This window comes from Gastrolobium bilobum, unplaced genomic scaffold (genome assembly GCF_033153095.1).
Source record: "Gastrolobium bilobum isolate Gb01-03AN ecotype WA unplaced genomic scaffold, APGP_CSIRO_Gbil_v1 utg39954, whole genome shotgun sequence".
Classification (NCBI taxonomy): Eukaryota; Viridiplantae; Streptophyta; class Magnoliopsida; order Fabales; family Fabaceae; genus Gastrolobium; species Gastrolobium bilobum.
In genome coordinates, this window is record NW_026900114.1 from 63,458 (window position 1) to 77,377 (window position 13,920).

A 13,920-nucleotide genomic window follows, 5' to 3' on the forward strand; every position below is an offset into this window, starting at 1 on the left:
GTTTTCTGGTGTATTCTCCATCCCAGATTCTCTTCTCATAAAATGCTTGGCAGTAGGACTGCAGCTCCCTAGCATCATTTCTTCTAGGCTGATTTTCTGTAAGCTCCTTTTCCTGCAACCAGGAAAATTTTAAAAATATATAATGTATAACGGCAAGTCAGGAACAATGATAAAACTATTCTTTGTGACTGTAAGGTCACTGGTTCAAATACAGAAAACTGTCTCTCTATCTATAAATATACAAGGATAAGGCTACATATAATGATTATCATCACCTCTATCTTCGCTAGTCGGGTTTAATAGAGGGTGGTTTTATTTAATGTATCAACAATTAAGGTCTTTTTTTTTTCTTTATTAGTAAATGATCAGTCTAAAGCTCCAACATAATTGTTGTCTAATATTATTTTTTTCTGATCAACTGAAAAGAGAAAATAATATCAGGCTGAGATTAATATTTAAGATATGAATCTACAGGATCCCCATCATTACCAGCTCATAGACACCAATGTTTAGTAACAAAATACCACCTTCAAGAACTAAAAGAATTGCAAGAAAGCAAAATTAGCCAAGGTACCATTTCAAGTTTGTTCATCTGGTAAATCTTGAACTGAGGAACACCCCACCCACTCGATGTTAGATCCATTCTATGAGCCTTCTCAAAGGCATAGAAGCGACCTAATTAAACAAACAGAGTAAACTTTTTAGTAAATTATCATATACTCTTCTGCATATATAATTGTAAAACACCTTTGACATGCTGAAGGAATATTTATATTCTATTTTCATCTCTCTTTTTTAGATGTTGACTTTGAACTTGTGCTTGCTGTCAGAGTAAGAATAGCCAGATGCAGCTTGAATTACATATGTGAACTATTTTGATGAAGTATTAATAACCTCAAAAAAAAAATTACGAGCTTAGAGCAATGATAAAACTGTTATTTTATAATTGAAAGGTTAAGGATTCGAACATTCGGGAAACAACCACTTTGTAAAATATACAAAGATGATGGGGAGTATTTTTTTTATTAATAGCCTCATAAAACAGACAAAAACAAAAGAAAAAAGAGCAGTTTGGCTGAAAATCTATCTGTACATTCACAGAGAATAATTCTCTAATCAAGAGTAACAAAAATAAGAAAAGGTGATTGATAGTAATATATATCATACAAAGATTAAGCAGAAAAGTACTCTATATCATAGTAAAGGTAATCTTCAATACCTTTACTTCCATTCCTGGGGAACATACTTATCACTTACAAGTAACAACACAACACCTAACACTATCCTGCAGAAAAGTACTCTATATCAAAACCGATTGAAGAATACTCACAAAGTAAGGCAACTCTGGGATTCTCATTCTCAATCTCAAAGGCTGCTCTGAAAATTGGCACAGTAGCAAAAAGGGAGGAAGGCACATACTCCACTGTCCTGTTAGGAACCCTTGTGACACTGTTGCTGGCCATGTCCCTGTCACCACCAATGCAAGTTTAAGGTTGTTTCTCTAATGTTCTCCACCCTGAAAGCACTACAGCACTTGGGGTTAGAGAGAAGAGTGGGGGTGGCTAAATTTATAGTCTTTTTGTCATGGGGGAGAAGAAGGAAACAAAAAGATTCATACTTTGTTTGGGAAAGAGGTTTTGGAATTGCTCTCATTTTTTTTCCTTTTTCAGGTGAAATCAATGTTGTTGTATGGTTACAGCCGTTGAGTCAGATGTTATATTTGAATGGGGTTTAACTGTTTAAGACAAATCTTTATCTTCATGTTTGTTCCATTTATGGAGTTTTTGTTTTCTTGTTTAAGTGGTTTCTTTTCTATGAGCATGAGTTCTTTGTGGGTAATAAGAATTGAAAATTAGTAAAATATATTCAGTGAGAATAATTTATTTAAGGAAAGTGATTAACGTTGCGATTATGTAATAAAAATAAATTGAAACTCTTTAATAAGTGATACCAACCAACCAAACTATGTCATGGGGGTCAATTTGGTTGTGTCATCATTTTTTCTTCTTCTAAAAAACAATGAAGAAAGAAAACACTTCTCTTTCTCTTTTGATGATCATATCATTTTAAAATTATCTCTTTCTCTTTTGTGAGTAATATCAATTAAAAATCAGAAAAATTATGTTGAGTGAGAATTATTTTTTTAAGGAAAATGATCAGTATTGCTGTCACACCCGAAATAAGAAATGTGCAACACTCACAAAGAAGATAAAAGAATACACACCATTGAAAAACACACAATGCTTCATTACAGTGCTATAGGAAGTTCTAAAGCTGTTCACTAGAATTACATTTTCAGCACATGGTTCTCCAGTTCTACAATTTCATAATGCCTTACACAAGGTTTCAAAAGCACATAGATTCAAAATATAAGACAAACTAATCCAGGGAATACAATAAAAAGATCAATGTAATATTGAATGGGAGGGTTGGGGAAGAGGAGATACTTAGTAAAAAAGGTGGGTCTCACAATTGCGATGTCGTAATAAAAGTAATATATTTTTATTTTTGCTGAAATTGTTTAAAATGTTGTACACGATAAATCAAATTATGTCACGCGGCATAATCAGGTTGTCTCCTACCATTATTTTTTTAAAAAAAAAAATGGAAGAAAGAAAACATTCATATTCCTCTTTTGTGTGGGTTATACCAATTAAAATTTGGGTTCGGTTTTTCTATAATTATTGTAGATAATTTATTTATATTGAGTCTAAAACGACATCATTTTAAGGCGGAAATCAAGATATTTTTCTAATTATAATTTATTTTAAGATTATAATAGTTTTTTTCATTATAATTTTTTAATTTTTGACCCAAAATGACTTTGTTTTGGGAATGAAGGTAAATAACTTATCTACGTTCACTTAAGAAACATTAAATTCTTAAAATTTAGCAAAATATGTTGAAGAGAATTAATTTTATAAGGAAAACGATTAATGTTGTGATTTCGTAATAAAAATAACAGAAAAATATTTCTGCAGTTACTGCAGATAAGTTATCTGCATTTACTTCCAAAACGATGTCGTTTTGGGATTGAAATATTAAAAAATTATAACTATAAAGACTGTAATAACCATAAAATAAATTAAAATTATAAAAATACCATGATTTCCGTCCCAAAATGACGTCGTATTGGGCTTACTACAGATAACTTATATGCAGTAACGGCAGAAAAAACATACCCTAAAAATAAAATGTTTTTATGTTTGTTGAATTGTTTAAAAAGTAATATGAACCCACCACATATGAAGTACCGACACTTCAAAAATCCTGATGTGTCGTGTCCGACACTTTCCGACACTCTCGGACACTCGGACACTCCCCGACACTTCAACACGCGTTATAGAAATTCAAGAAAAGGATTAAAGGTTGCGTTGCGTTGAGTTTTTAGTTTCAACTATTAGATTCGTTGGATTACGATTACTATTTTATTGAGTTTAATATAAATATTTGGGATATCTTATGTTTCTTTGCAAAATTTATGAATATTATAAGTTTAGATTCATTTTTTTGTTAAATTATTGAATATTAAATATAATATACACTACATAAATTAAAAATATTATTTAATATCAAAACGTGTCCTAACGTGTCGAAATCTAACATTTTTAGTAATTAACGTGTCAGAGTGTCGTGTCGTGTCGTAGCGTGTCACGTGTCCCGTGTCGGTATCGGTGCTACATAGCCCACCAAAATCTAATTGTCTCGTATCATTTTTTTCTAAAAAAGCAACAATGAAAGAAAATATATTCCTCTTTTGTAAGCCATGTCAATTACAAATTACTGAAAATAGCAAAATATGATGAGCCAGAATTTTTTTTTTTAAAAAAAGTGATTAGTGTTGTGATTCCATAATAAAAATAAGAGAAAAATGATTTTAAATGACATAAAGTTATGTCATTTTAAGAGAGAGATATATAATAATATTTTTTATTTAAAATTTAAATTAAAAAAATCACCCACTTTTTCTCCATGATTTTCATTCCTTGTGTTTATATCTTTCCTAAAGTGACAAACATCAAATCCTAATAATAATTTATTTTTATTTTTGCCGAAATTGTTTAAAAAGTTGTGCAAACTAACCAAATTATGTCAGGTGGCATAATGGGATTATCTCCTACCAATCTACCATTATTTTTCTCAAAAGCATCGAAGAAAGAAAATATTCATCTTCCTCTTGTGGGTTATACCAATTAAAATTTAGCAAAATATGTTGATTGGGAATTATTTTTTTAAGGAAAACGATTAATGTTTTGATTCCGTAATAAAAGTAAAATGTTTTTATATTTGTTGAATTGTTTAAAAAGTAATATCAACCAACCGCAATCTAATTGTCTCGTATTATTTTTTCTAAAAAAGCAACGATGAAAGAAAATAATCCTCTTTTGTAAGTCATATCAATTACAAATTAGCAAAATATGTTGAGCGAGAATTATTTTTTTTGAAAAAAAGTGATTAGCGTTGTGATCCCGTAAAAAAATAATTATTTTTATTTTGCTGAAATTGTTTAAAAAGTTGTACAAACCAACCAAATTGTGCCACGTCACACAATATGGTTGTCCCATACCATTTTTAGTAAAAATGCATCAAGAAAGAAAACATTCATCTTCCTCTTTTCTGGGTCAAACCAATTAAAATTTAGCAAAATATGTTGAGTGAGAATTATTTTTTTGAGGAAAGTGATTAATGTTGCAATGCCGTGATAAAAAATAATATATATTTCTGTTTGTTGAATTGATTAAAAAGTAATATGAACCAATCGCAATCTAAATATTGTCTAATACCTTTTTTTTTTCTTCTAAAAAAGCAACGATGAAAGAAAATATTCCTCTTTTGTAGGTCATACCCTATGTAGTACCGAAATCGACACAGAACACGTGACACGATATGACACGACATTCCGACACGTTAATTCTAAAAAATGTTAGATTTCAACACGTTAGGACACGTTTTGATATTAAATAATATTTTTAATTTATGTAGTGTATATTATATTTAATATTCAATAATTTAACAAAAAAATGAATCTAAACTTATAATATTCATAAATTTTGCAAAGAAACATAAGATATCTCAAATATTTATATTAAACTCAATAAAATGGTAATTGCAATCCAACAAATCTAATAGTTGGAACTAAAAACTCAACGCAACGCAACCTTTGAACCTTTTTTTGAATTTTATAACGTGTGTTGGAGTGTCGGGAAGTGTCGGACACGACACGTCAGAATTTTTGAAGTGTCGGTGCTTTATAGGTCATACCAACTAAAAATTAGCAAAATATTGAGTGAGAATTTTTTTGTTTTTAAGAAAGTGATTAGTGTTGAGATCTCATATATAGTGAAAATGATTTTTTTTTTAATTTTTGTTGAAATTATTTAAGTAGTACGAACCAACCAGATTGTGCCACGTGGTACAATCTGATTGTCTTATACCATATATTTTTTTTTTTTAAAAAAAAAAAAAGCAATTAAGAATGACAATATTCCTATTTCTCTTTTGGGTCATACCAATTACCAAATTAAAACTAGTAAAATATGTTGAATGAGACTGAGAATTATTTTTTCATGGAAAGTGATTAGTCTTATGATCCCGTTGTAAAAGTAATTTATTTTTATTTTTGTTAAAATTATTTAAATGTGGTATGAACCAACCAAATTACACCACATAACGCAATTTGGTTGTCATACCATTTTTTCTAAAAGAAACATCCAATAAAAAAGGCATCCCTCTTTCTCTTTTGTGGGTCATATCAATTAAAAATTAGTAAAATATGTTAAAGTGAGAATTAATTTTTCAAGGAAAATGATCAAGTGTAATGATCCCACAGTAAAAATAATTTCTGAGTGAGGAACAAAGCTTTTTTCTATAAAAATAATATCTTAAAAGTATTTAAGTATAAAATAATAGAAATAGAGCACCCATTAACAAAACTATTAAAAAAACATAACATGTTTGTCTCAATTCTCAATATTTTCAAAAGGTATCAAAACCCTTTTTTTTTTTACAATAAATTTTAGTGGATGTTGAAGAGACCACTTTTTATTTGCAATGGTGATATACACTCATTATCTTGTTGAGTTCCATATTATTTGTTTGATCAATTTTTTTTTATATTTTTTAATTATTATAAGAGAAAAATTCAAATACCTTCTTATGGTTTGGCATTTTATCACTTATCCTGTTATGCTTCTTTCTTTTAATCACTTACTTCTTCTGTGTTTTTTTTTAATTGTTCATAGGCACAAAATGAACAAATAAATCCAATATTTAACGGCGTTAAAGATAGACTTGAAGGAAAAAATTACAAAGGAGTTAAGTAATAGAAAAAAAAAATACAAAAAAATAAATAATTTTATAGCAAAATCAAAAGAAAATTTTTGAACTTCTCCGATTTTTTTTTTATAGCTGCGCTTGTTGCCATCCATTTGTCTTCTAACCACAAATTATACGTGGTCCTTCTATGTTGACATAAGAGGATTTATTCCTGTCTTAGATTGTTATTATTTTGTAAATACTTGTTAAAACCTTAAATTTTGATGACGGATCAAGGAAGACATGCAGATGGTAGAAATTGCAACGATTAATTTTTTCAAAGGCACTAGTTATTTCAAGAGGCGCCTACTAACAAGCATTGGTTCCATTAATATCCACATGTACTTTAAGTTCTAACTAACAACCAAAAAATAAATAAATAAAATAAAAACATTTTGTAAGAAAGGAATCAATATATCATTTTTGCGAGATTCTATGATTCATAATAACAGAACTACATCAATTTTCCATTGTGTGCTCTGTGAAGGTAAATGGATTAGTACTCATTGTTTTCAAAAATAGAAAAAAATAAAAATAAAAATAAAAATTGTACCTAGAAGTGAAGTACTTCACATTACCCTAGATAGTTCCTTCAAAGCATTAGCAATCTTGTCCTCAGTTGTTTCACTAATGTATGCAACAAGAGGACTTTCATTCGGCACAACATCTTCTCTTTGGTAACTTGCTGGACCTCTAAGCAATTCTTCTGAACCCTTAGAAACAACCCCCTTCATGATAATGGTCTTGTGAGTTCCAGAAATCAATTCCTCATAATCAGTATCCCCAGTTTCTCCAACAATGATATACATGTTTGCAACATTCAGTCTCCAACGGACAAAGAGATACCTAACATAATAGTAAACATTCAACCACTGAATATTCAGCATTGTTTGCAATTATAAAGTATAGCATCTAAGTAAGATCTGCATAAACAATGCACTAGCAAATTCCCTCACCTAAAAGAAGGGGAACTGTAGGATTGATCCTTAAAACTACCTATATCCAGCTTGGTTTCTATGGTCATGATAAAATATAACCTTCAATATTACATCAAGAAGTATGAAAAGTTACATCAATACATAATATAAAGCTATCCGGATTGATGTCAAACAGAAACCCTGTTTAGTTGCTTGTTGATTGTAGTTTTAAAGTAAATATTTTATGAGAAAAAGTTTTGTCCTTTTGAAGGACACAAGGTTGTGTCATTTTAGCAGTTATAACTATATACTTCGGGTAGTACATAATTATAATATTAAAGTTATACTTTTTTTCTCTCTCTTCATAAGCTGTCTGCTGACGTAAAAAGTGAAAAAAAATATAACTTTAATATTATAACTATGTACTACCCGTAATACAAAATTATAATTACTAAAATGACATAAGGTTGTGTCCTTTAAAAGGACACTAAACCCATATTTTATATCCTTTAATAAGAATAAACTATTTTTTACACATAGCTTTCAATGGGTTTGAAGGAACAATCTACAAGCAGATTTATTAAACAAATAACTGAATAAATCACTTCCCATTAACCCCGACTAACGATAGCCAGCGTCAGGTCAATTCTTATAATCAACAACAATATCTTTGCATATTTACAAATAGGCTATTTCACGAATTTAAACCCATAATCTTTTAGTTAAAAAGGAGTAACTTTAACCACTACTCGAGGCTCGCCCTCTAAACAAATAACTGAATTAGATTTTTTTTTTCTTGAGACTCACATCCAGTTTTCTTATAGCTTCTCCCCCAAAGGATTAAAATAAGATTTGTGCAAAATCTCTTAGCAAGTTTGCTAGCATCAAAGCCTTGAATTTGAGCAAGTGTTGAGTATTGTTTATAAAGAGCTCTTACCTGAGTGCCTGTGCTCTAGATGCAAGGAGTGGAATAACCTGCATGCTAGATGATCCCCTACAGTACATAGGATGACAACGTAGCCCTCGCATCCTAAGCTTCTGTCTCAAGTCATCAACCTTCCTTGCCTGAAAAACACAATTTCCAGGATCATTTTCATCAATAAAACCAACTGCCATACCTACTGTAAATATGCAACAAGTACAGAAGTGAATTTCACATACCTTAGCAAGATCCTTTATTTTGTATGAGATGCAATGGGCATTGCTTGATTTCAAATCTTCCTCAACGGGGCTGGAAGGTTTTTCTTCACCTTCAGATGTCTTCATAAGATTCCAAAGGGTTTTCTTTAGACCTTCATAACCCCAACGATAGTCAATATGTGCTGTATAATCTGGATCAGGCAAAAGCTTTCCATCTTCTGTATAAGTACCAGGGTAGTAAACTTCACTCCCGCTACTGCAAATTATAGCATCAAAATCATTTACTTGAATATTTCCTGATTTAAGGAGCTCTATTATCTCTTTCATTGGCATAGCTGTTGATAAAGCAAATCCCGAAACTCTGGCAGTTTGATGATCTAGTTGAACAGCTTTAATGATCCTTTGCACTATCTGGATCATCTTCTTATCAGGAGCTCCATTGTTGTCATAGAAATCAAGTGCTATAACAATCAACCTACGTCTTCTCCTTAATAGAGGATATTTTCCAGTTACATTGTCAGGAAGCTTATTTCCACCATCAGTGTCATTTGATCCCAAATCTGGCTTTCTCATCTTGCTTAAGACCCGCTTCACTTGGTCTTGCGTATCAGTCCCAGAACTTGCTGCGGCCAAGTCAGCATCAATGGAAAGCCTAAGGGACATGTCCTGAACATCCATAAGTGAATCATCGAAAGACTCTCTACCAGTTATATCATCCCCTTGAGTATTAGTTTGCCATTGTGGATGCCTCATCCGGCAAGCTGCCACCCGAGTCAAATAAGTACGACAGTGTTCAGGCCACGAGAAAAGGTGTATGTTCTTCCAACCATTTTTCCTGCACTCATGCCACAGGTTCTTCTCTGACAATAACTTGAGCAATGCATTAGTAATTGCTTTGTGATCATGAGGGTCGACAAGCAAACCATTGTTGAGGGCCTAACATATTACAAGAAAACATAATAAGAGGCTACAAGTCACATTATATACATCCAAAGGATCATGTGCATAACATAAAAGGTAAAAGAAATTTTGGAGTTTGAACTTTGTGGCAAGAGATTGTTGCATTTAAATGTGAATTTTATATTTTCCAATCCTATTTGAGAAAATACTTTACCAAGAAACATGGAGGAAGGTCCTCACATGGACCATTTAACTAATATAAAGGTAATTCTTCATTTACCCGATGAATATCCACTGGTCCCCCATTTTTAGTGGCCACCATTGGAAGCCCATGAGCTGCTGCCTGCATGAGTTTGAATATATTTAGAGTAAAAGGAGATCATTTTAACATTAAAATGAGAACAATACCACAAAACTAGCTTAGCTAGTCAAATTGTACCTCAATTAAAGTAAGACCAAAAGGTTCCACTAAAGCAGGATTTATGAAAACACCCTGAGAAAATTCAAATTATTAGCTGCTCATAATCGTTAAAATATAAGAAGTTAGTTTTATATGTATTAACTGCTAAACTTCAATAGACCTTGGTTTTTGCGGCAAATCGGTATATCTCTGGAACATCAGATTGCTTGTGATGTTTAGGGTATGCTACTTGTCCATACAGGTCGTACTTATCAATCATTTTTAACACTGTTGTGAGCATACTAGCATTCCCAGAAGACATCTCATCTATGTCATCCCTGTTTCCCATTATAAGCGTCTGTTTAAAAACATATTAGTCTTTCTACAAGTACTTAACAATAGTTTCCACTGAACTGGATAGTTGAATTAAGTAAACTTACAAGATTAGCAAGTTCTCTTAAGGAACGGCTTTCACCAAAGGCTTTTAAAAGAGTGGTTAGGTTCTTCTTTGGATCTGGTCTTGATAAAGCCAAGATCACAGGCTTGTGAGGATTTGTAAAGAAACGCATCACCTGTGCAAAGTTGTCAGTTGAAAGCCAACAACAGTAGTTAATAGACTTTCTCATGTGTTATTTAATATGATCATGTCATGTAAGATGATCTTAACCATTAATGAAAAAATTAACAGTAATGATTTTATAACTTCTTATGCCAATATTTTTTTTTTTTGTAATCTCTTATATCATTGATTCACTCTTGTATGGTTAGGATCCTCTAACATGACATAGTCATGTTAAATAACACATAAGAGGATCCACTCCTACGTGCAATATATGTAGACATATCAATTACTCACTTCTGACCAAATTTGAGGCATTGCTTTCGGTGAAGACCCTTCAACCCCACCAGTAAGCTGAGCAAGCTCTCCATCAACATCAGGGCCATCTTCTTGGATCACAACATTGCTAAAGTCCATACCGGGGGGGATAACCTGCAGGAAGTTTGAACCACTAGTGCTTAATTGAGTCAATCAACAAAAGTAGTCCATTTAGATGATGCAAAGAGCATATAAAAACAACAAAGAAAAGTAACCAACATATTTATCTGGTACAGAAATTGGTACTTTATAGGCATTGCCTTTTCCAAAGGAAGTTTGACCAAAGTTATTAAGCAAAGGATTAGTTGAGTGGCTAAAATTGTACTTCAATTTGATCATTCCCTCTGCTTTAAATTTTAGAGTGACATCAGTTAACATATTACCGCCATCCTTGGCATGTATCGACCATGACAGTTAACACCGCGTCTAGCACGAGCACGCAACACTTTTTCAAGCTTGACATCAAATCCATCATAAAGTCCCCACTGCTCCTCAATTTCTTGTTTTGTGCTAGTGACAACAAGTTCAGCAGCATCTAGGGAAAGTTCTTCTGCTTCTATCCTCCTCATCATCTTATATGTTGAATTGATATCCTCCTTTGATTGGCGTCCTTGCTTAAGAAGTTGTTCAAGCTTGTTTCTACCAAGTGAATGACCTGTCAGCACCATTGGTACATTCAAAGCACCTGAAAGAAGAGCTGCACTATCTCCAGCATCAGCATAATGTCCATGAATCACATATGGCCACACAGGTTGGCCTCCACCAACTTGTTCACCCAATACTTTTGACATGTTGAGAATGTGAGCTAATGCTCCATCTACAAATTCATGTATATAAGGCCAAAGAAGTTCTTTTTGGAGATATTTATCACGTGGACCAAAGGGTATTCTTATGATATATGCACCACTGCTCTCCCCACTGCTATCATCATCATCTGCACCAGCTGTTAACATTTCTGTAGGTTCTCCATAGCTCCAATCAATTTCAGGCGATGAGATTTGGCGCGTAAACAGATCTACTCTATATACTCCAGGCATTTTTGCAAGTGCACGAGCAAGTTCTACCACATATTTAATCTGGAAATACATTGCTTCAAGCATTAGTATACATTTAAATGGGAGGGGCAAAAGAAATTCTGGTGTAAATTTGTAATTTACACATGTAAGAATGTCAAGTACCTGCCCACCAGTATCAGAATCTCGACCAAGCTCCATGTTTTCTCCTCTAACCAATCCATGCAAACTGTGGAATAAAAGGACAAGGTTATAGTAATCATTACATTTAACATGTTTCTATTTCTAGAGTTTGTTTCCTTGAGCATTTCATAACAGAAGTGATGCAAAAATGAAACTACCTTAAAATACATAAATGGTTAAAATTTCACAGGAAGCATGTGGTATTTTGATATTATAGCGCCTGGCAATGTAACTTCATTTCTTTCTTCTAGTATTTATTAATAATATTGATTTTCAGACAACCCCCAACAAAAATTCCCATCATGCAAAACAAGGCAAAAAAATTGAAAGGAACAAAAAATGCCATCATGATTGGTTTATGGCAGCTGTTGAGACTTCAAAACTGACTCCCCTTCCTATCATCTGAATTACGCAATGTATTAGACAGATCAAATGTATATGAAGCAAAGCTAAACTATTTTGCTGATCACTGATAAAGGGAATAAATATGAATCTATCTTCCACTATGATTGATGAGTATTCCTTGACACATAGACACAGACTAAGAAATTTGTCAAGACAATTTATTAGAAGGGATGACAATGGGGGTGTGGATAGGATACCTTAAGAGGACAATATAAAGCTTCTTTTCCTTTTTGTCATCAGACCATACTTCCAAGTTAGATATCTGACGCTGGATTCTTTTCCTTGGGGTCTCACTTTGCACCATCTCCCCAATATTATCACCCTTTTCTCCTTCTGACAAGTCTTCAGACATGTCCTCTGTTGCATCCCTGCGTCCTTGTTCTCTCTCCCATCTTCGGTTAGCCAGCCTCTGCACTTCCTCCCACTCCAACTACACAAATAACACAAGTGTTTCCTATTAGTGTTGCATTAGATAACTCCCCAGTGAATGGTAGTTTCCCCATATTTGTTGGATGAAGCACCGAGTAGAATGAATTGAACACTTTAACCAAACAATGTTTGGTGACTTGAGATTATATATCATGTCAAAAACAGTTTAAATTATCCTTGCAGGAAAATGTAAAACTAAAATTTCCTTCCCTATCTTGAACTGGAAAATAAAAATAGTAATCATTGCTAAATATTCAAAAATGTGGTGCAGCTAAGATAAATAAATTGGATTGAATCCCTAAAATGGGCAATGTCAACTTAATGTACACATATAATATGACTAAAAGCTCTGCTTTAAATTGAAATTACTTGACATCTTCGTAGGAAATTTGGTACTTAACTAAGAATAGCAAGTTATCCTAGCATAAAGCCCCCTTAAAAAAAAGAAAAGAAAAGAAAAATCATCCCAATCACAAGGGATGAAAAACTAAGGAAAACTAAACATTCCTTTTTAAGAAGAAAATATCAGTCAAGAAAAAAACAATTTTTTTCCCTATGCATGCAGCTATGATGTAATTAACATTTGCATTAATTCAATCATGACCTTCAGTTTAGAATCTTGAAAACAAAAGGCATCATGCCATTACAAATGGAATCGTGAATGAAACCTTCTTTGAAATTATATTAACATAGAAATCAATTAATTAACAAATCATGCTGTATGTTATATTTCAAAATTCAAATCAAATCATCTCATTTCAAATGAATTATTTTCAATCCTATCATGATCAAACTATTCCAAAAAAGAAGAACCTGCTTCTTCTTGCGAGTAAGATGCCAAATACGCCAGCACATGTTCTCCAACCTTGAACTTCTCTCTCTGGTGTTCCTGGTAGCAACCACCTTGATCCAAGTGCGGTACAAGTCAGACTCATCAACACTTGTCACCACCTCTTCCACAAAATACTTTGTGGGATTAAAATGGCCACCATCTCTCAGAGTCACAGGTGAAGTTTGTTCATCAATGGTGGAAGCCCCAGTGGACAATATAGCCTCCAGGTACCCATTAATCCATTCATTCCCAGCCATTTCTTTTTCCTTCCCCTCACTACTTTCTCATTGATTTTCTCAAGAAAAAAAAAAAGGTTTCTTTGTATGTATTTAAACAATGCAGTGTTGCATGAAACCAGAATCCTAGTAATTAGAATGTTGTGAACAGACAGTGGAAGTGGAAGAAGGTTTCTTGAATGTTAAGAAAGCACAAGAATTGAAAGACAAGAGAAAGAATGAGCAAAAGGGTGTTTTGGGATTGATGGGGAAGAGTTCAAAGGAAGCGTTTTT

At 32.7% G+C, this 13,920-nt stretch overlaps 1 protein-coding gene across 1 annotated transcript; it reads right to left on the minus strand.

The window, feature by feature from the left end:
• Positions 1-6,884: 6,884 nt before the first annotated feature.
• Positions 6,885-13,668, minus strand: LOC133295369 (probable sucrose-phosphate synthase 3). The gene is made up of 12 exons (XM_061494193.1): positions 13,393-13,668; positions 12,348-12,580; positions 11,728-11,791; positions 10,933-11,625; positions 10,529-10,663; positions 10,113-10,244; positions 9,854-10,030; positions 9,712-9,765; positions 9,553-9,615; positions 8,394-9,308; positions 8,170-8,297; positions 6,885-7,161 (listed from the first exon to the last, which is right to left on the minus strand). The coding sequence occupies exons 1-12, from the start codon at positions 13,666-13,668 to the stop codon at positions 6,885-6,887; spliced, it is 3,147 nt and encodes a 1,048-aa protein (XP_061350177.1).
• Positions 13,669-13,920: the final 252 nt, after the last annotated feature.

Excerpts from the sequence above, each read along its gene's own strand:
- LOC133295369 (XM_061494193.1), bottom strand. The coding sequence starts at position 13,668 with ATGGCTGGGAATGAATGGATTAATGGGTACCTGGAGGCTATATTGTCC. Across the intron at positions 11,626-11,727 it reads ATTCTGATACTGGTGGGCAG|ATTAAATATGTGGTAGAACT; the intron begins GTACTTGACATT and ends ATGTATTTCCAG. Across the intron at positions 10,031-10,112 it reads TAAGAGAACTTGCTAATCTT|ACGCTTATAATGGGAAACAG; the intron begins GTAAGTTTACTT and ends GTTTTTAAACAG.